Source organism: Erythranthe guttata, chromosome 8 (assembly GCF_056151865.1).
Source record: "Erythranthe guttata isolate IM_541 chromosome 8, IM_541, whole genome shotgun sequence".
Lineage (NCBI taxonomy): Eukaryota > Viridiplantae > Streptophyta > Magnoliopsida > Lamiales > Phrymaceae > Erythranthe > Erythranthe guttata.
The window spans coordinates 19,292,610-19,311,813 of NC_142540.1; the positions used below are offsets into that span (position 1 = coordinate 19,292,610).

The 19,204-nt window shown below is 37.1% G+C and overlaps 3 protein-coding genes across 3 annotated transcripts; 1 reads left to right on the forward strand and 2 right to left on the reverse strand.

Moving 5' to 3' along the window:
- Positions 1-1,062: 1,062 nt before the first annotated feature.
- On the forward strand, positions 1,063-8,567 carry LOC105962007 (pentatricopeptide repeat-containing protein At4g21880, mitochondrial). The gene is made up of 16 exons (XM_012986269.2): positions 1,063-1,533; positions 1,659-1,706; positions 1,935-2,558; positions 3,416-3,595; positions 3,744-3,808; positions 4,391-4,498; positions 4,634-4,747; positions 5,452-5,547; positions 5,741-5,839; positions 6,019-6,138; positions 6,655-6,759; positions 6,831-6,995; positions 7,085-7,212; positions 7,300-7,378; positions 7,714-7,931; positions 8,255-8,567. Exons 1-16 carry the CDS (start codon positions 1,182-1,184, stop codon positions 8,478-8,480), a joined length of 2,727 nt encoding a protein of 908 aa, XP_012841723.2. The 5' UTR covers positions 1,063-1,181; the 3' UTR covers positions 8,481-8,567.
- Positions 8,409-9,376, reverse strand: CRR41 (potassium/sodium hyperpolarization-activated cyclic nucleotide-gated channel protein). The gene has a single exon (XM_012986271.2). The coding sequence runs from the start codon at positions 9,374-9,376 to the stop codon at positions 8,726-8,728; it is 651 nt and encodes a 216-aa protein (XP_012841725.2). The 3' UTR covers positions 8,409-8,725.
- A 257-nt stretch (positions 9,377-9,633) lies between these two features.
- LOC105962006 (amino-terminal region of chorein) lies at positions 9,634-16,954 on the reverse strand. Its single transcript, XM_012986268.2, has 20 exons — positions 16,417-16,954; positions 16,202-16,290; positions 15,937-16,046; positions 15,774-15,828; positions 15,493-15,581; positions 15,163-15,229; positions 14,917-14,979; positions 14,481-14,651; positions 14,232-14,325; positions 14,070-14,149; positions 13,871-13,946; positions 13,613-13,656; positions 13,445-13,512; positions 13,159-13,244; positions 12,894-13,051; positions 11,492-12,812; positions 11,086-11,372; positions 10,473-10,682; positions 10,228-10,384; positions 9,634-10,144 (listed from the first exon to the last, which is right to left on the reverse strand). Exons 1-20 carry the CDS (start codon positions 16,526-16,528, stop codon positions 9,894-9,896), a joined length of 3,588 nt encoding a protein of 1,195 aa, XP_012841722.2. The 5' UTR covers positions 16,529-16,954; the 3' UTR covers positions 9,634-9,893.
- Between the last annotated feature and the right edge of the window lie 2,250 nt (positions 16,955-19,204).

Sequence of the window (19,204 nt, forward strand, 5' to 3'; positions counted from 1 at the left end):
AGAGAGAGAGAGAGAGAGAGAGCAGCTTTGTTCGGCATTTGCATTGTTACTATGTCTTAGGTTGTCTTAATCTGTGGCGGAGCCAAGATTTCGAAATCGCGGGGCTAAAAATACATTAAAAGTGCTCTACAGTACTCGAAAATAAATTTCTATATAAAATACTGAATGGGGGCCATGACCCCCATGATTGTGTTTTTAAATGTTTTTTTGAGGTTTGATCCTTTTTTGCATAACCAAAAAATAAAAAATAAAAATGAGAACAGTTTCTTTCGAAGCTATTGTCCAAATATTTGTGCCCAAATAGAAGATGATAATCAGCAAATTATTAGTGATTCTGATGGAATCTTTTTTCTTAATTTTAACTTTGTCTTCACATTTCTTGTGGTATTTTGGCTGACGTTGACCGGTCAATTATACATCTTATAGATGTTACATCCGATGAGATATATATATACTAAAACACCATCATGCATACAACATCGTTGCGCAATCAACAGCGCTATCGAAAACTCCTTCGAGGAAAATGGGACATCTATTCTGTTTTTACCCTTTTCAAATACGTATTCGATTGTTTATGAATACAGATGTCCTAGTTTGGGTTAGGAAGTGCCCAAACAAATTCGATCTCTAACAATTGAATGTGTGTGAACAAACATATCTCTACCAACAAGCTAAATTGTCGGGTCACAATATCCCACTGTACAATTCCTCAAAATCGTGCAGTAAATAAATAAATATTATTGAAATTGTGTTCGATCCGACCACGTCTTTATAAGCAGTAACGTTTTTTTGGGTGGTAAATATGTGTAGTTGTGAATTGTGATAATAATATTAAACGGGACTTTAATAATTATATATTTAACAAATAATAAATCATAAATTAAAATTAGATAATAATTTTGTTTTTTGAACATTAAAAAATCAGAGGACTTTTACTAAAAAGGGCTTCTGCCCAAATGCCTTTCCCAAAACAGCTTTATTTCCAATCACAAAAACGGGTCACCGGTCCGACCGGCCAATCCGGTCCATCAAATTACCCGATGGTTTCTTGTTCGACAAAAAAGAATCATAGAAGAAAGAGAGGGAAACAGAAGATCCAAAACCCGATTAAAATATTTCTCAACCCGTTTACCCGCCCGCCCTGCCCGCCATTTCTCTCCGACGCCCTGCCACGTGTCCTTATGCCCCCTTCAACGGCCCGAAACCTAGTCTCTCTCTTCCGCTCCGCCGCTAGACTCACCTCTCAACGCTCCGTTACCTCCGCCGCCAGGAAGAAGCGCTCCTCCTCCTCCTCCTCCGCCGCCGCCGCCGCCGCCGCTGTTTCGAAGAAGAAGGATTTTCCCCCCTCATCAGCCGACGCCGACCTAAAACAGTATGTGTCCGCCATCAAACCCTCCGCCGCGGTTAACAAAAATGCCAAACACCTTCTCAAGACCTTCAAGGCGCCGCCGCCGTCTTCTTCGACTATCTCCAGTCCTCATAAACCCTCTCTCCATGCTATCTGCACGGACGGCGTTGATTCCGATGACGACGGTACAATTGGTTAATTACCGTATTTTCCCATAGAATTGAAGAATTTTGCTCGGTGTTATTTCAATTTGTATGCTTACTGGTTGTCCTTTTTTATTTGTGTTTGTTGTTCTTTCTTTTTTTCATAGATAATTCGGCAGAGCAAATGTTGACCCATGCATCCAGTTTATTGTACGGTACGTTGTATTCCGTGAATGCCGGTTCTGGATATGCAAATGTAAATTATGAGATTGTGATTGTGTTCTTCATTCTTCTCAACTTATGGATCAATTTTGTCTGAAAATATGGAAATGTGTTTTTATCGGTCGAACTGTATATTTTCTGTCCTTTCGAATTGAATTCGAATACTATCTATAATAACGAATATGATCATTTCATGATCTTGTGGCTAACTTGAACTGCAGATGAGATGGACTTGCCTTGGGATGATGAAGAGAGAGGAGATACTAAAGTTATTGGAAATGTTTTAGACATGCCATGGTTGGAAAAAATGACAAACAACAGTATAGCAGAGTGGAGGAAAGAATTCTCACGAGATAGGAAGCAAAAGTGGGTTTTTAAGAGCACACAAACTAATCGTTTTGGCCGCATGGTGAATGTGTGTGCCGATAAGCTGGGACCAGATGCTGCCGTTGAAGTATTTGGTAAATTGGGACAAGAAACTGGGTTGAAGGAATATAATTCCTTAATTAGTATTTGCATAAAGAAGGCAAGGGGTACGACAGATGAAGATGTTTCGACGGAGCAGATATATAGGGCCTACCAAATTTTTATATCGTTAAGGGAAAAAGGTTTTAAAATCGAGGAAGAAACATATGGGCAGTTTCTGATGTATCTAATTGATTTTGGTATGGTGGAAGAGTTCTTTTTCTTCCATGAGATAATCAAAGCCGACAATTCTGATTCACTTCCACGCTTAGCTTATTACGAAATGCTACTGTGGATAAGAGTCAACAACGAAGTTAAAATTCAAGAACTTTGCCTTTCTGCTGTGGCTGATGATGCTGAAGATAAATCTCATTTTCAAGGTATTGCTTTTTGATATATTTTTTTTTTCCGTTTGGATCTAGCTATTAGGTTTATGTCTTGGTTTTATGATTCACAAGCTATATAATTTAGTTTATTTTCATTCTTTGCTATTTGTGTTTCCTATTTAGCTCAATTCAGTGACTTCTAGTTGTCATGGGGGCTGCATATTGTCAATCGGGAAAACTGGGTAGACTGGACATGTTAATCTGAGATGATGCTATATGTCTTTGTAGACAACTGTTTACTATAGTTCTATCTCGGGATAAATATGTTCCCTTTATAGTGCAGGACAATTCAATTATCTACATTGTCATACTAACACAGAAAGGGTGCATAGTTTTTTAAGGTAAATCAGTATTTAAATTGTATTTGACCAACCATCCAGTTAACTCTACATTGGAGAAGGCGAACTTGTTAACAGTAGTTGAGTTTCCTTTAAAATATTAATTACAGCTTATCATTAACATATTTCTGTAGCCCGTCAGCTGTGAATATGTGCCCGACTACTATCTGTACATAATTACTGATCTTGTCCTTTGTTTAAATGAATCAATCTTTTGTTGATTTTTTACTTTGTTGATGGGGTTTCATAACAGAAATCTTTAAGTTTCACCCCAGTTTGTTTGGTAATTCTGGGGGCTTGCCGTGTATGTTGTCTTTCCTTGAAGCCATTTTAAGTTTCTTAGGTTGACAAGTGTCATTTTTTTAATTTAGATTTGAAAACCCCAATTAATATATGGTGGAAACAGCTGTAAGATCTGGTGTATCGTATATCCATTTGTTTGATAACTGTTCTTACTCATGACTTATATTGATATATAGTTGTTTCTAATCTAATGTTGCAATTATGTTGCAGAATGTATATTAATGGCATTGTGTGAAAGTGGCCGCAAAGAAGAGTTTATGATCGTTTTGAGAACTCTGGATATAACTAAATTTACATCAGTTGCGTCTTTAGAGGGTGTCTTCAGATATTTGGGGAAGCTTTTGCTAGAACCTTTCACAGAGAGATATCTGCTGGCACTGAAAAAAACTGGTTAGTATACTGTTCTTGGGTTTTGAAAAGACAAAAACTCTACAACCAATTCATTAATAAAGTGTTGTGGGGCTTGAGATCGCCTGTTAGGCTACCGATCTCCGCTGAAATATCTCTAATGTGCACTGCTGATTTTGGCCATGTGCAGATATTGGAGCTGATAACATCTCAAATTTCATCTACGAGTATGCAATTAGCATACCAAATTTAGCGGTGAGGAACTTCTCATGTATGCTACTGGAAAAGTCCTTATGTCTGTATTTTTTGAGGTAGTTCTGCTTACAGCACTGGACTCTTTTGTGAAGCATAAATGTGCTGAAGTTTTTCAGATCACAATATATTATTTATTGTACTGTTGTCATGGTTCTTGGCTACTGCAGTTTAACTGTCTGGAGGACAAACTTCAAAGAACATTCTATGTTATTCAACTAGAAGTCTAGAGCACTTATATAACTTAGATCATGTACCAATTGCATATATGCTTCCCCTTTTCACGTGAACGAAGAGCAGAACGACTTTACTTATGTGAAAAATTCTCTAGTTGTAGCAGTAGATTGGTGAATATGCTTGTATCTTCATGATTAATTCATAATATTTCATGGCGGGGACAGATTATATTCTCATTTTGGTCTTTATTTGTTGAAACGCTGAACTGACTACATACTTGATATAGCTAAAAGATTTTAAATTTGCCATGGTATTTAGATTCTATTCTTGCCTCAGAATACTCTATTTCCTAATTGATATTTCCTCTTTGTTTGCCCATGTTACTTGCCTTCTGTTGGATGAGAAAAGGTTGAAGATGTAATCTTGAAATTTCAAACATTACATTCCAAGTTCGAAGTGTTGCCCACTTCTGCACAATATGAGAAACTCGTTAGCTTTTGTTGCGAATCCCTCAAGGTAAGTGCAATTTACCAAATTATTCAGTTAATATGTTTTCCTATAAATAAAGGAACTCCCAAGCTGACCCCAACGTTGCTCGTTGTTGGACTTTTTATTAATGCACAATATCATACCTTACTAAATATTCTTTAGGTACACGATGCACTCAATGTAGTCGACGAGGCGTTTAAATTTGGTATCACTTTATCATTGGAGACGTTTCATTTAATATTAGATGCTTGTGATCAGAGCTACGAGTTTAATCTGGTACGCCGACTTTCTTTCTCTATCTGTAATTCTTGGTTCTGCTTCATTTTTCACTTTCCAATACAATTTAGAGAAGGCTTCGATTAGTGAATCATCCAGAAATTCATTTTCTCTTGTGCTAGGGGTAAAGATAAATTCATCTGTCATTTATGATTGCCAATCTGAGATAAGTGAACATGGTTGAAGTGTTGCCTTTGTTTTTACAGTCAACCTGCATGTATTGTGGACTGCAGAATCTTGTACTAGGCTACTAGCTGGTGTTTGAAGAAAAGTAACTGATTTGAGTTAAAGCACAAATCCCTCAACTTAAAATCATCCAAACAGAGACCAGTGGGTATAATTTTCATGGAGATTTGGACTAGTTGCCTCAACAAATGTGAATAAATTCTCTATAGCTTGCTTGTGTGAAAGCATCAAAATGATCACATCTAGTCTTGCCTTAGCTAAATTGTTTATTCAATACTATTTTGCTAAGCGCAGGGTTTTCTTTGCCAGGAGTGATAGTCAAATAGTTACCAGGAGATCTGCATATTGGTTCATTCAGTGAATATTTTGTTACTTTACCATTAATCGAGAATATTTTCCTTTCTCACGATACGATTTTCTTAAGTTGAAATTTGTTTCATGTTATCTCATGGGATTTCAGTTGTTTAGCCAGAACATTAATTTTCGGATGACATTGTTATGATTTCTCTCAACTCCAGGTCAATCAGATCAATTCGAGAATATCTCACCACAATCTGAAACCAAAAGTCGAGACCTTCAAGAAGATGATAATACTACATGTGAAAATGAAAGACGTAAGTCTCTTAACTTTTTTAAATTAAATTTAAATCCTGTTATAAATAGGAAAGTATGGGAGAAGCAGGATACGAACCCTAGAACTTGACCTAAGGATCAAGCTAGGTACCAACTCTCCTAATGAGGGTTAATGGTGAATCAAAGCTTAATGTTAACAGCTCCTGCGTTTTTTATTGTTTCGTTTGAATGCAGTTTGAAGGAGCATATGAATTGATCAACGATCTCCAAAAAAAAGGCTTGAAACCATCAACAAGCTTGTTCAACATTATCCTGTCCGGATATTTTCGTGAGGTGATTTAAGTCCTTGAATGCTCCGAAATTTCTTATTCTATGCCTCTGATTTTCTCAAGAATGGGAAACAAAAATACTTTATGGTGGCTTATATATGACATAGGGAACTGTTAATGCTGGCTCCAGCTTCTAATTATGTGTTCTGTTATTGACCGACTCTCTGTTACTGATTCTTTCAGAAAAACAAATATAGAGCTATGGATGTTCTCAAACAAATGGAAGATGCAGATGTAAAACCTGATTCTGTGACCTACAGCTATCTCATAGCCAACAGCCATTGCGAGAAGGATATGATAAAGGTTGTCCATCGTAACTTGAGTTGTAATGCACATTTAGACGTCTTGTTGATAGACACTCTTTACTACTATTCACATCATATTGGTTTTCGTTTAATGTAAATATTGGTTTGGATGGATGAAGCTTAAAATTGGAGTTTGAAATTAAATGCTTGGTACTTCTCCCGAAGTCGGCATTTACATTTTGTTCCTATGTCATGGATAGAATTTTCCTATATTGAGCGTTTACCTGAGACAGAACTCTTAAGTGTGTTGTGGAGCAAGCTGTACCCAGTACTCGGTCAGTGTGTTTAGATTCAAAGTGCTGAATAGTTTCCTAAAACACTCAAGGACTTGGTCCCTAAAACTCTCATTTGACTTCGCTTTTGTTCTGTCTACATTTTTATCCTCGAGTGAGAACAAGGTCTTCTTTGAATCATTGGTAAAAAAATATTTTATGTTGCGTTGCTATTTGCATGATTTACAACTTCATTTCTACTCGAGTTTCATTCTGATTGTTGCTATGTTGGGATATGCTAGTTTTATGAAGACATGGGTGAATCAGGAGTTGCACCCACGAAGCAGGTTTTCATGGCACTTATAAACGCATATGCATCCCTTGGGCAATTTGAAAAGGCTGAAAAGGTGGGTCTTCGTCTTTTTCCAGTCTTTACTTCAGCTACTCCTATCCTTATAAATTATTGATTTTTGTGCAGGTGGTCTTGGACGAAAGAATACCAGTAAAGAACTTAAATGAAATCAAGAGTGTGCTGGTTGCAGCTCTTGCTTCAAATGGGCAGTTATCTGGAGCCCTTAAGATTTACGAAGAGATCAAGAAAGCCGAATGCGGTCTAGATCCCAAAGCCATTAGATGTCTTATTGTGAGTTAGTGGCTTAGTGGTGCCTCTTTGAGACTATCGGCGACATTTTCGATCAGCTAATAATTTTTAACACGTCTTTTTACTGGCAGGAACATTTTCAATCTGAAGGAGAAATTGACCGATCGCTTCAGTTACTCGAGGAATTGAGTGACTCACGTTATTGGACCGATGCCTGCTTCAGGATCATATCTCACTGTGTTCGACATGAGAATTTAAGGTTTGCCAATGTTTGATTACTTATTTGATTAGTACTTTTTTTTTCTTCCTTAATATGCTTTATCATAGTATATTTTATTTGTTTTAGATCCGCGGTCGATTTACTCAAGCAACTAAAGGATAAGTTCAACCATGCTGAAATTGCCCTGGAAGTGCTGTTCGATGAGGTACTGTTCCTTGTTTGTCCCCTTCAATTTGGGAAGACGGAACGTTTAGAACTATGCATGTCGTAACTCTTGCTTGATTTCTGGTAATTTCGACGTAGGACAAGTAAAATAAAAGAAAAAGTAACAAAAATAAAACGAAGGGTTTTCATGAAAAAAAAAATCCATCAAGTTGATACCCTAATCAACTAAACAACAAATTATAATAAATACAACATCCTTATATGTAAAGTTAACTAATTTCCGGACACTATCATATCCCTTTCTTGATTCTGCAATAAACTCTCTGCAACTCAATTGCATGTGATCTAATTCTTGTTAGCTTTATTGCGGACCAGGTATTTTGTATATTTGCGGAGAAAGAGTCAACAGACATGCAATTTGGTCTCGATTTGCTTCAAGCTGTCAAGGAAGAAATTGGTGTTCGCCCTTCACGTAAAAGTCTTGATTTTCTCCTCAGTGCTTGCGTTTATGCAAAGGATGCAAAGACTGCCATTGTGATTTGGGAAGAATACGAGACTGCTGGCCTTCCATACAATGTTTTAAGTTTTGTAAGGTATTGTACTTCTTGGCTTCTTTGTTTTATTACTATCCAGTTTCATTTGCCATGGTAGTTATTTTAAGGATAAGGTTTCGTTAAGTCGAGCCTACTGTAGTACTAATAAGTGTCCTCTTCTACTATCACCATGATTTAACAAAAATCGAGGCCATGACATCCCCCCCCACCCACCAAAAAAAAAAAAATTGAATCAAATAATTGATCGGAGATACATAGTGATTGGTATGGTTCTGATGCGTTGAACTAATTGGCCGTGATTTCGTGTTTTCTTTTTTCGTTTTTCGTTTTGAATTTTGGTTGAACTGGTTAAATGTGTGCAGGATGTATCAGGCTCTTTTGGCTGCAGGAGACAGAAAATCTGCAGCAAAAATACTAAATAAGATTCGGCAAGATGATCCACATGTGCGTTGTGTCATCAAAGCATGCGAAGAAACATTCATCAGATCCGCATCGCTCGAGAAAAAACGAAAGAAGAAGAAGAAGAAAAAGAAGGAATTCGAATCAACCGTGGGGCTATTAGATGTGGTAGAAGCAAAAACTAAGTAGTGAAAGAAAAAACAAATATCTTGGTGTACTTTAAACATGTAACCTAGATATTTATTCATCTTTAATGAAAATTATTTATTTCAAGAATTCTCCCTTTCGTCTTCAATCTGGTAATGAATATGATGGCAGGGGCGGAAATCGCAACAAAATTTTCCGAATTCGCAAATTTCGATCCAATTTCTTTTTTGATTTTGGAACAGATTTTTCATTTCGAATTTTGAAAGTTCCGATTTCCAACACTCCGTTTAAAACGAACTAGCAACAAGAATTGCCTGTCTGCATCTGACCTTAGCCTGTTTCAGCCTCTCACTCAAAGTCTCCTCTTTAACAGCAGCTTTAACCATAGCCAAATCCATTTCCATCAGCTTCAAAACTCTCGACAATTCCGTCACCATTCTGTCGTCAACTTTCCCTTCCTCTCTCAGCACTTCAGCTTCCTCTCTGGCTCTCTCAGCCACGATTTCTCCGGCTTTAGCCAGCAGCTCAGCCGAGCCAAACTCCCTCTCCATCAGCTCCACCAGCTTCTCCAAGAAATCCATAATCACGTACCCTTTCGGCTGCTCCAATGGAATAGGCTTTGTTCTCTTCCACCCTATCTCTAAATTTGGAGGTTCGGGCTTTACGAGGCCCGTTCTTGATTTTCTGTCGCGGATTATCTCGGATTTTCTCCGTCTTTCGATGGGGAAGTTTTCCGGGACGGCTGTGATTTTCGGGCCTGGATTTGGAAACTCGGGTTCGGGTTTAGTGGCACTGGAGGTGCATTTGAGTGTGAAGTGGCTTAGGCGTAAAATGCGGTGATTAGTAATAACGCGTAATGATTGATTATTAAGTGGGGTTTGATTTGGGTGAGGTATGATGAGGTTTATAGGATGGAGAAATTGTACAGTGGAAGCCATTAAAATGTTGTTTGTAGATAAGAAAACTCAGCTTTATACCAGGAGTATAAGGTGGCTTTGCCTGTTGATTAGGATAAGGTGTGTGTGTGCGTGTGTGAGTGTGTGTGTGTGTGAGAGAGAGAGAGAGAGAGAGAGAGAGAGAGAGAGAGAGAGAGAGAGAGAGAGAGAGAGAGAGTCCTTCCAAGATATATGGAGAAAGAGAGGAGAGACAGAAAATCCTTATTCAAATCATCATCAAATTGAAGAAAACGAAACCGAAACACAAAACCGAGCTTTCACTCAATACAATACGGTTACATCATTTATCGAATTCAAAATTTTCTTATCATATATTGCCTTTACAGGCATTTTTACATCTCCACAAAAATGGTCGATACACCATACATTGTTCTTGTAAGTATTATATTATATACAACAAAAATTTGCCAAAACACTGTATGTCGATTCCACACTATATATATAAATACAGTTCTTCAGTTCTTCTACAACAAAATAAAAAAATCCGATTTTTTTTTTCTCAGGATCGAGTTCTTAATTGGCTGATTAATTTCTGCATGCTCTCGAGTTTCTCACTCAGCTGTTTGACATTATCAACGTATTCGTCGGAAGATTCTGAACAACTCAATCCATTTGCAAGAGCAGCACACTTTGTCTGTGATTCCAAAACTGCTTTCTCCAGAGAAGCCACCGTTGATTCCATATCATCGCTAGCACTATTATCCCTGCTTAACTTTTCCGGGGTGAATATCTTGTCGAAACTTTCACTTCCTGCAAATTTTACATGATATGTCACATTATCGAATATGGAATAATAATTAAATTTGTTAAATATATGGGAAAAGAAGTTTTACCTAAGTTACTTAGTTGAGAAATTGCTGCTGAACCAACCGATCCTTCTAATTTGAGGATTCGTAGAACTCCAGCAGCCATTCTACCTAGAGAGTCGATCTCGGATTTGCACAAGAGAGCAAGATATTGCAGCTCGTCTTTCTTCACTACAGCCTCAATCTACGAAGCAAAATAAATGCGTTTTTATAAGTTAAAGCAATATAACAGAAAGTGATATAAAAACAACTAATTGGAACTCTCAATTTACCGGCTTGTCCACGGAGAATTTCAAATTTTCCACCACCCACTTGGCTGTTGAATCATCAAAATCTTCTTCAGAAGTCACAATGTCAACCGCCACATTAATGCCCCCAGTTTTGTCAACGATTTGCTTTTTAGTTTCGAGGGAACCGTTTTGTAGGACCCCGTTTTCAGCGCGAGCTGTTGGCTTTAAGATCTGTAAGCCTTCCATGCCAACCTGCAAGAAGCATTTGGCAGGAGTTGATAAGCTAATGTTGCAGAGTTGTTAAAGCAGTGGCAAATGTCAGTAATTTGGTAGACGAGTATTTATCTGCTCAAACTACGATGAAACCCCATAATATGGCAGCGACAAATTCAGTTCTATGACTATCCTAAGTCATTACCTATTCCCATCAAATACTTCCACTTAATGAATTTTTTATTTATCTTTTTTCAGATCGAATGAAGCAACTGTATAAAACTCTCGTTCGGCTGGCATTGTACTATTGATAATTGCTACTGGTAGAAAAATCATCCATGATTCATGAGCATGGCTTACTAGGAAGTTAAGAAACGTAAATAATTGAGCACATAATATGAATACTGATATCTTAAAGTGAAAGGTTGAAGCAAGTTCTCACAGTAATCAATTCTATGGGATATTTCTGCTTCCCACTTCGTCTTACGTCACGAACAGTTACACGCTTCGGGCTGCTTTTCGCCTTGAGCTGTACTCTCTGAAAAGTCGTATGCCAGCTCCTCTCTTCTCTATGAGAATCTTCAGAATCATGAAAGCGGAATCTATCTGCCATCTCCTCTGCACCTTCAAGAGCAAATAACCAATCTTTTAACTCAATTGATACGTCCACATCATCAGGTGCGCCCAAATGCAAGAGGCTGCTGTCATTTCCGTTTTCCGAAGTTCCATCTAGGTGGAGAGACAGAGAGAGGCGAAAAAGAACAAGTATAAATAAAAAACATCAAAATATGAATATCAGAGAAGAAAAAAAAAACGAAGATAGTAACTAAATAGATAGTAGTTCATACTCTCTTTAAGCCCTTCCATCATGAGGGGTGATGCTTTAAAAAGCTTCGATAAAGGCCCACCAGACAAATGCTCTAATCCTCTCGTAAGACCCTCCCCCGGCCCACCATCAGGGCCAAGAATCCCAAACCTATGAAGCAGAGATTCGGCATAATTCATTCCTCCACCAAGCCGGATACCAGATATACAAGCCGACACATTTAAACTGTGACACTCGATATCTTGTGCACTATATGGAATCACATGGGCCATGGATATGTCCAGAAATGGAACCACGGTACTAATCTTTGATCGATAAATTATACTATTTTGAACCCAAAAGACTGCTCTTAGCTGATCCCATTCTTTCCCATCCAGATGACCATTTCCGAGAAGAGCCGAATCGGGACCATGTTCATGTCTGAAGTCATCCACAGTGTCTGTGCAGTCCACCTTGACACTCTCCCACCGTAAATTGGATGAAATTGCTATCGCACCACCTAAAGTTCTATGACTGACTTTGATGGATAGATCATCACCAATAAAACGAACTAGAGGTATACCCCCAGTGCAAGAGGAAGAAGATTCCAAGAATCTTAGCTGCAGATCCTTCACTGCTAGAGATACAGCTGTATCACCAGGAACTCTTTCCATAATGTTTCCACCCATAGAATCATTTCTCGTTTCCTCTAGGGTTTTGTTTTTCCCTACTAGAGCTATCCTTTCACTAACCCTCCCAAAATAAGCATAAAGATCGAGAACAAAGAATAGTTGCTCCACCGAAGTGTTTGAAATATACTGTTGACAAGCAACCCCTACTCTGACAACCCCTCCTGGAGGTGGGATATTCGTTAAAGAGCTACCATCTGCAGTTACCATAGCTACCTCAAGACACACGTCTTTCATCTCAACACATTTCCATAAACCGGACTTCACCGAGGAACTGTCCTTCCCAGTTAAGTTAGTCTCCAAAGACAAACTAATTAAAGAAGCTCCAGCAGTCAATTTCTTCTGGCTGGAATCAACTGGTTGGTTTTCCCAAAGACAGAAGCATGCAGGATCCCTTTCAAGGTTAAGTAACCTTAGTTTTAAGGAAGGTGATTCGGAAAACATCAACTCTTCAATATGAAGCCTTGCCCCAGCAAAAGAACTGTCAAATGGCCTGTCTCCAGATGATTGGTCTGGTTTTCCTATTTCAACTGGAATGGTAGCATCTAAACCTTTAAGATTAAAAACAAGTGAATTGATTGAGAAATCTGGCAGGAGGACAGTGCCAGGATTAACAACAAGGCCATCGGCCAAAAAGGATGATATCCTCAGACAGGATTCTTCCTGTAGATGAATCTGAGATGAAAACGGGAGAAATAGGTAAGTATTAGTAGCGGTCAGGGTAAAAGAAATAGAAACAATAGGATGAATACCAACCATTAGTGGCTGACAATCAATAACAGTCCTGGAAGCAAAAGTTGGTGGGCTTGGAGAAGGCAATAGCTGGAGACAATGGAGACTAATCAGAGGCACACTGCAGTTTAATTGCCCCTGTTGGTCTCCCAGGGGATATATTGGAGGGCAGAAGTTTGTAGCTGTATAAGAACCAAAATAAGAAAATATATTCTATGAAAAACAATTCATAATATTTAACACCATAAATATTTCAAATGCAAACAAGTTTGGATTAATCATGTAATACCAAAGTCTGGAACATTTGGTGTATCAACTGGAGCATCCTGCATTGATGGCTGTACTAAGGTGCATGGAGCACGTGAAAATGTGTCCCTGCATTTTTCATGTAGATGAGAAGCACAAAACAAAAAATTGGAAGCCAGTAAAAGAGAAAACAACTATCCAGGTAAAATATGTAAAGATAACTTCTGTGTGGCATCTTCATACTAATTCTAGCATATCCCCAGCCCCACAAACAAAGCCAAGAATTTTCCATGATGTAACTTTCGACAAACCTTAGACTATCGACTTACCTCAAAAAAAATCCACCTATCATAACCCGCGTCAAATATTTTGTGTTTTCACCATCAGAAACACTCCCCTGAAAGAAGAAATGAAACCTTAGCAAAACTTATAGGAGGGCACAATTTTTTTTGTAATGCATAACACTGAAAGTTTCAAATGTCAAATATAGAGCAAACCCGAGAGAAGAATAGCGATTGCATCAAAAGTTCAAGCCGGAATTCTGCAAGTTAAACACGTTTGTTAGACCAAACTTGAAAACATTATGACTTTGAACAATAAGTATACCATCGTTAATAGCCAGCAGTTTCAGCGTGGGAAAATTAAGCATGACAACAGATGCTCATCGCGATAATTATCAAACCGACCTAATTGGAAAGAGAAGAATAGAAATAAATAGAAAAGGAATACAGTCGAGTGAAGATGGAAAATCTAACCAGCATCCTTTATGCAGAGAAATATGTGATCCACAGTTAAAGAAACTACTGAACGACCAGCTGCTTCTGCAGATCGCTGCCAAGAAAAGGGTAATATAGTTGATATTTACTGAAGCGGTTACTGATAGAGAGTGATTCTAGAATATTATCAGGGTATAGTAAAATATGCGGAGAAAAATAAAAATGAAAGAAAGCATACTTGCTGAGCACTTGGATTCACATCTCCTCTATTTAAACATACATACAATCCCGTAAAGAAACGGAGAAGAGCTCGTAATCCTGCTAACATTGATGTATCATATTAAAACGTGGAATGCCATGAGAAGCGCCATAAAAAAAACATTAAACTCTTAACACTTGCCTGGTTCACTTAAAGCAGGGCAAACAGCTTCTGTAATATGCAATTGAACTTCAAGCCCTAGGGGACTATTTAGCTCTGTTCTTTGAATTGTAATCTGAATACAGCCATAGGATTTCACAGATAGTAAATATTTCATAAGTAAGAGACACACGCATTGAGATGATATTTCATAGCACAAAATGATTTCTAGCAGAACAGTGAAACAGTAGGTAAATTTGTCAAAATCAATTGAGTGGCTAGATTTCATACATAGGCCTCTCCCGAGATTCCTTCAATGAACCGTTCTCCGCCAAAAAATACTCGCTTTGCACCATCTTCATCTTTTTTGGTAGACCCTTGTTGAGAATCTGAAAAGTTTGCATCTGTGAACATATCCGGATGAGGCAGGAGGTCAACAGACAAATGTTCCCATTCAAGTTTCTGTCAACAGAAAAATAGATATTTATCCACAATTTCCTAAAACATGTATATAAACAAGTGAACTGTTTTCAGACAGACAGGAAAAAGGAACCAGAGAATAAACATAAGTTAATAGCTCACAGGAAAATAATTTAAAGAAGAAATAATGGGAACAGGAAGAAAACACACATTATAACACTCTTTTTTCTTTATTCTTCAGTAGCTTTAAGATATGCATATACAAATGAAGAACCCAAAAAAAAAACCGTTAAGTGCTCTTGTTTACTTTGAACACATATATGAACTTCTTGTCACTTGAAAAGTCCCTTGCTTCCTTGAGATTTACAACCTGTTAAAACAGTTAATCATGGTAAGGAATTTGTTCTGATAAAAAAAATGAATCTAAAGCAAGAATATACAACTAAATAATAGTTTGTTTAGAGCTTCCTCAAAATTCTATAACTTGTTCAGACAGAATAGACTTAAAGCAAGAAATACAGAACTAGCTTCTATAAATTGTTTTAGAGCCTACCTCCCAGCTTTCATTGGTTGTATAGAGAAGAAGGTTGCGTATGGTGATGGAAGCCATTGGTGATGCCCTGTTGAATTGGAAAAGGTTACTTTATTACACAATTTTCGTATTTACCTTCAAAATCTTGATGAATACTAATTTCTTCAAGAAATGAAAATTACAGAATTCACGTAAGGATGTCAGTTTGCTGTAGAAGCTGATATTTTTTTCTAAACTAACATGGAAATTGCTTTCAGATTTTGATTTCAGAATTTGAATATAGTTCTGATCAACAACTTCCAGCCCATTGACAAACCAAAAGTTCATTAACTGAAAGGTGACAGGATTTACCAAGTTGCTCCTCCTCTGTGCCGAGCTCCACCATGAGTTTCAAGTAAGAGATTCACAGTCCTGACTTGTAACGTCATTCCATCTGCAATCTGTTGATACAGACTAAACTTATGACCATCAAATTTATCATGTAGCTCATAGCTGTTTAAAGTTACGAAATAGTCGTTTCGACGTACAAACAGCATAGAGTGTAGTTGTCACATAAAACAACACCTAAACCAATTACACAGCATACAATAATGCAAGATTATGATATCCTACAATAGGATGCAGAGATTAACCTTGTCAGCGAAACCGTAGCCAGAACCCTTCGAAGCACTTGTTGAGGACGAAACACTGCACAAAGAAAGAAAAAAAGAAATGGGTATTCGAGATTTAACAACCATCCCAAAGAAAGGATTAACCGAATTCGAGCTTCTTGAACCTATCACTAACTCATTGTACCTGCTTGAGTTATCAGATGCATCTACATCATCATTTTCCACCAAGACAAGGTCAAGCCTATCAATTTGCACCACAATTGGTTCTACTTGTACATTGCTCACTGAAGGAAGCTTCAGAATTCAAAGAAAACACACTATAAACCACATAAACAAAGCCAACAAAACCTCAATTCTGCTAAATAAATGTGAGAATTTTCATTTTTTTTAAACTTGACAAGAATCCCAAAATTCGATTGTGCAATTAAATGAGCGATGAAGTTACTCACTATAATTTCCAACTTCCCAACTCTGGCGGTGGTGACATTCAGCGCCGGCGGTAATCCAATGCTTGCATGTAACGCATCTCCATTTATATCTACCACCAAAAAAAAAGTATCTCAATTACATAAAGGAAAACTTAACCTAGTTGTTCTAAGCTTTGCTCCACACACACACAACACACACACAAAAAAAGCATCTCAGTGAAAGCACAAAAAAAAACCTAAATTAGAAAGTTGTACGGTGCGCCCCTGCAATTTGAACTGATCTCTGGTGAACGATTTCAGCCAATATTTCAGCGTGTACTCCAGAGCTCGGGCCAAGATGGATTCCATCTCCGTCAGGAATCTTATCAATCAGCCGCCGCCGGATCGAATCTCAGCTCCTCGGCCGGAAAATGTGCAGTCGCTACTGACTGCGGCGGCGATTACGCCGGAATAACCAGTAAACTCTCCAGATCGGAGGCGGGATCCGACTGCAGAAAAAAAGAGCTCAGGTGATAAACATTCGGAAGAGAGGGATAGATAATCGATTGGCACGTGCGGGGCGGGTTTATACATACTCTGGTGTAGTTGGCACGTGCGGAGGATTCTATGGGCCCGGGTGCAGCTAGCTTTCGGGGTGGTCGGCAATCATCATACATTCATGGTTTTCTAATAATGAATTGACGGTCACTGATTGGAGAGGAGCAGGGACTTGTGATGGGGTGCCGATGTAGAGGATTGTAAACTGGTATTGGATCTCGAAATGCTGGGCCTGTCAGAAACAGGTAATCGTTGGCGGGAGAAGTGTCCTTTTTGTCGGTTTTCTTTTTATTAATTAATTAATTAATTAATTAATTATTTAATAATCTTCTTTTGGGAATTTAAGGTGAAGTGTGGTAAGAAGAAATAATGGTGTCATTTGAGATTTTTTCTTTTTTTAATTGTTGAAAAAGTGACTACAGTGGAGATGCTATAAATGTTGTTTGACCTTTAATAATACTGTTTCGATTTCAAATGTGATTTGGATCATTTTTTATCCCAAATATTGCAAAAACAAAAGCATGGAATATATAGTTTTTTTAGTTAGCTTTTTAATCCAACTTGAATCCTCAAAATTGGATGTCGGATGATAAATATATACATTAATCAACGAAGATTGCCCACAATTTTGATGTATTGAGTTATCTAAAAATCAAAATTTAACTCATTCGTGCATTAATTTGTGCCACGACATCAAATCTAGCTGATTTAAATTGAATTAGAAAGATAACTCAAATGACTATAGTTTTCGTGCTTCGAATTTTGCCAAAATCAAACTAGAAATATGTCTAAGTCAGGTTCGAAGTTAAAACGATATTCAGTTAAGATAATTACATAAATTAATATCGTAATTTCCTTTTATTAGCCTTTTCAAATCTACCTAACTCGATTTAATATTAAAACAAAAAGGAGTGGGCTTCCTTTTTTATGAAACCAGGGGCTTAATTGTAATTTTGACAATACCTTTTATGTTGAAAACGAAACCACGTTAGGCGTCAATATATTTCATCACTAAATTATAAATTATAATAAAACATATATTCCAATATAATAATTAATAATTACCCATGATTCATAACAGACATTCCATTTGTATATATAATATTTAATTTCAATATAAACCGTTGATTATTTCTCCAAAGAATGCCAGTACGATCATGGATCTACTATTATTTATTATTTATTATTTATTATTTATTATTTATTGTATAATTGTCTATTTATCAGTTGACCACCCATGTATTCATGTTGGCATAATTATAGTACTTTTTTTTTGTAAATTGATGACCACCATTAACTAATTTATTTAATTAATTGTTGTTTTTTCTAATTAATTAATCAACTATAAAGCATAATAATATTCATGGAGCATAGTTTGCTTCTTTGGACAAGCCCAAACCAATACGGCCCGGATCTTTTATATTTATTGGAATTAAAAAAAAAAACATTTTTTCAAATCTTTCTCACTCGATTGTCGGAAAATCTCACATATCGCCGGATTTCGGGCTGACGAGTATGAACAAGACGACGAACAAGTTGCATAAAAGAGAAAGCGAGAGAGAGAGTTCAACATAAAATATACCATCCTCTATTGACTTGATTGTGTGTCCATAACCCTAATAGGGTTTTCTTACATTTGTTTATATAGAGAAGTGTATATACGGTTGTTTCCTAATCTACGACCGTCCTTAATTTACATCAATCAACCAGTTATTAATCTTGATTTATACACTTTCTTTATTTGTTTATAGAAAATATAGTCGAATCTTTTTCACATAGTGGCTGCATTTGAGCTCGCCACCTACTCCTTATCCTATCTTGCGAACTGATATCTTGTGAGTTGAAGTGTGCCGATAGTCATCCAATTGTGCGAGCTCTTACTAGCTGACATCTTGACTTATCTCGATCATCCTTATTCGCTACGATTTGGCCCATAAGGTATATGCGTCACCTCGGTTCTGGGCTTAACTTTTATTCTTCGTTGATCCTGAATATGGAGAGTTCGGCCAAATAGTGCCGAACTGATCTCCATCAATATTTGTAATGGAATAGATTTGCTTATGTATGTATATATGTATGTATGTGCGTGATGTATATATTTATTTTATTATAGTTGAATAATGGATATGATTGAGGAATCTTATGACTTTGTTAATAACGAGCATTGCACTCATTTAGTGGCGTAGACGTATATCCCCTAGTTTATTGAACATGGCTTCAAGTTTTGTTATAGATTATTTATAAAGACAAACTTTATACGATTCCAAAGAGGAAGAAAAAAAATAAAGGGCAGAAAATGAAAGAATCCAATAAATTTGGTCTCGTACGCAAACAAATTCGTAGACTTTTGTATGCATGTAACGCTATGCATTAGAAAAATAATTAATAATAAATAAATAAATAATTTACTAGGATAATTTAATATTCCCTAGTAAATGAGTCAATATTGATGGGACATGAACCTAATAGATTCCGATCAAGTAAATA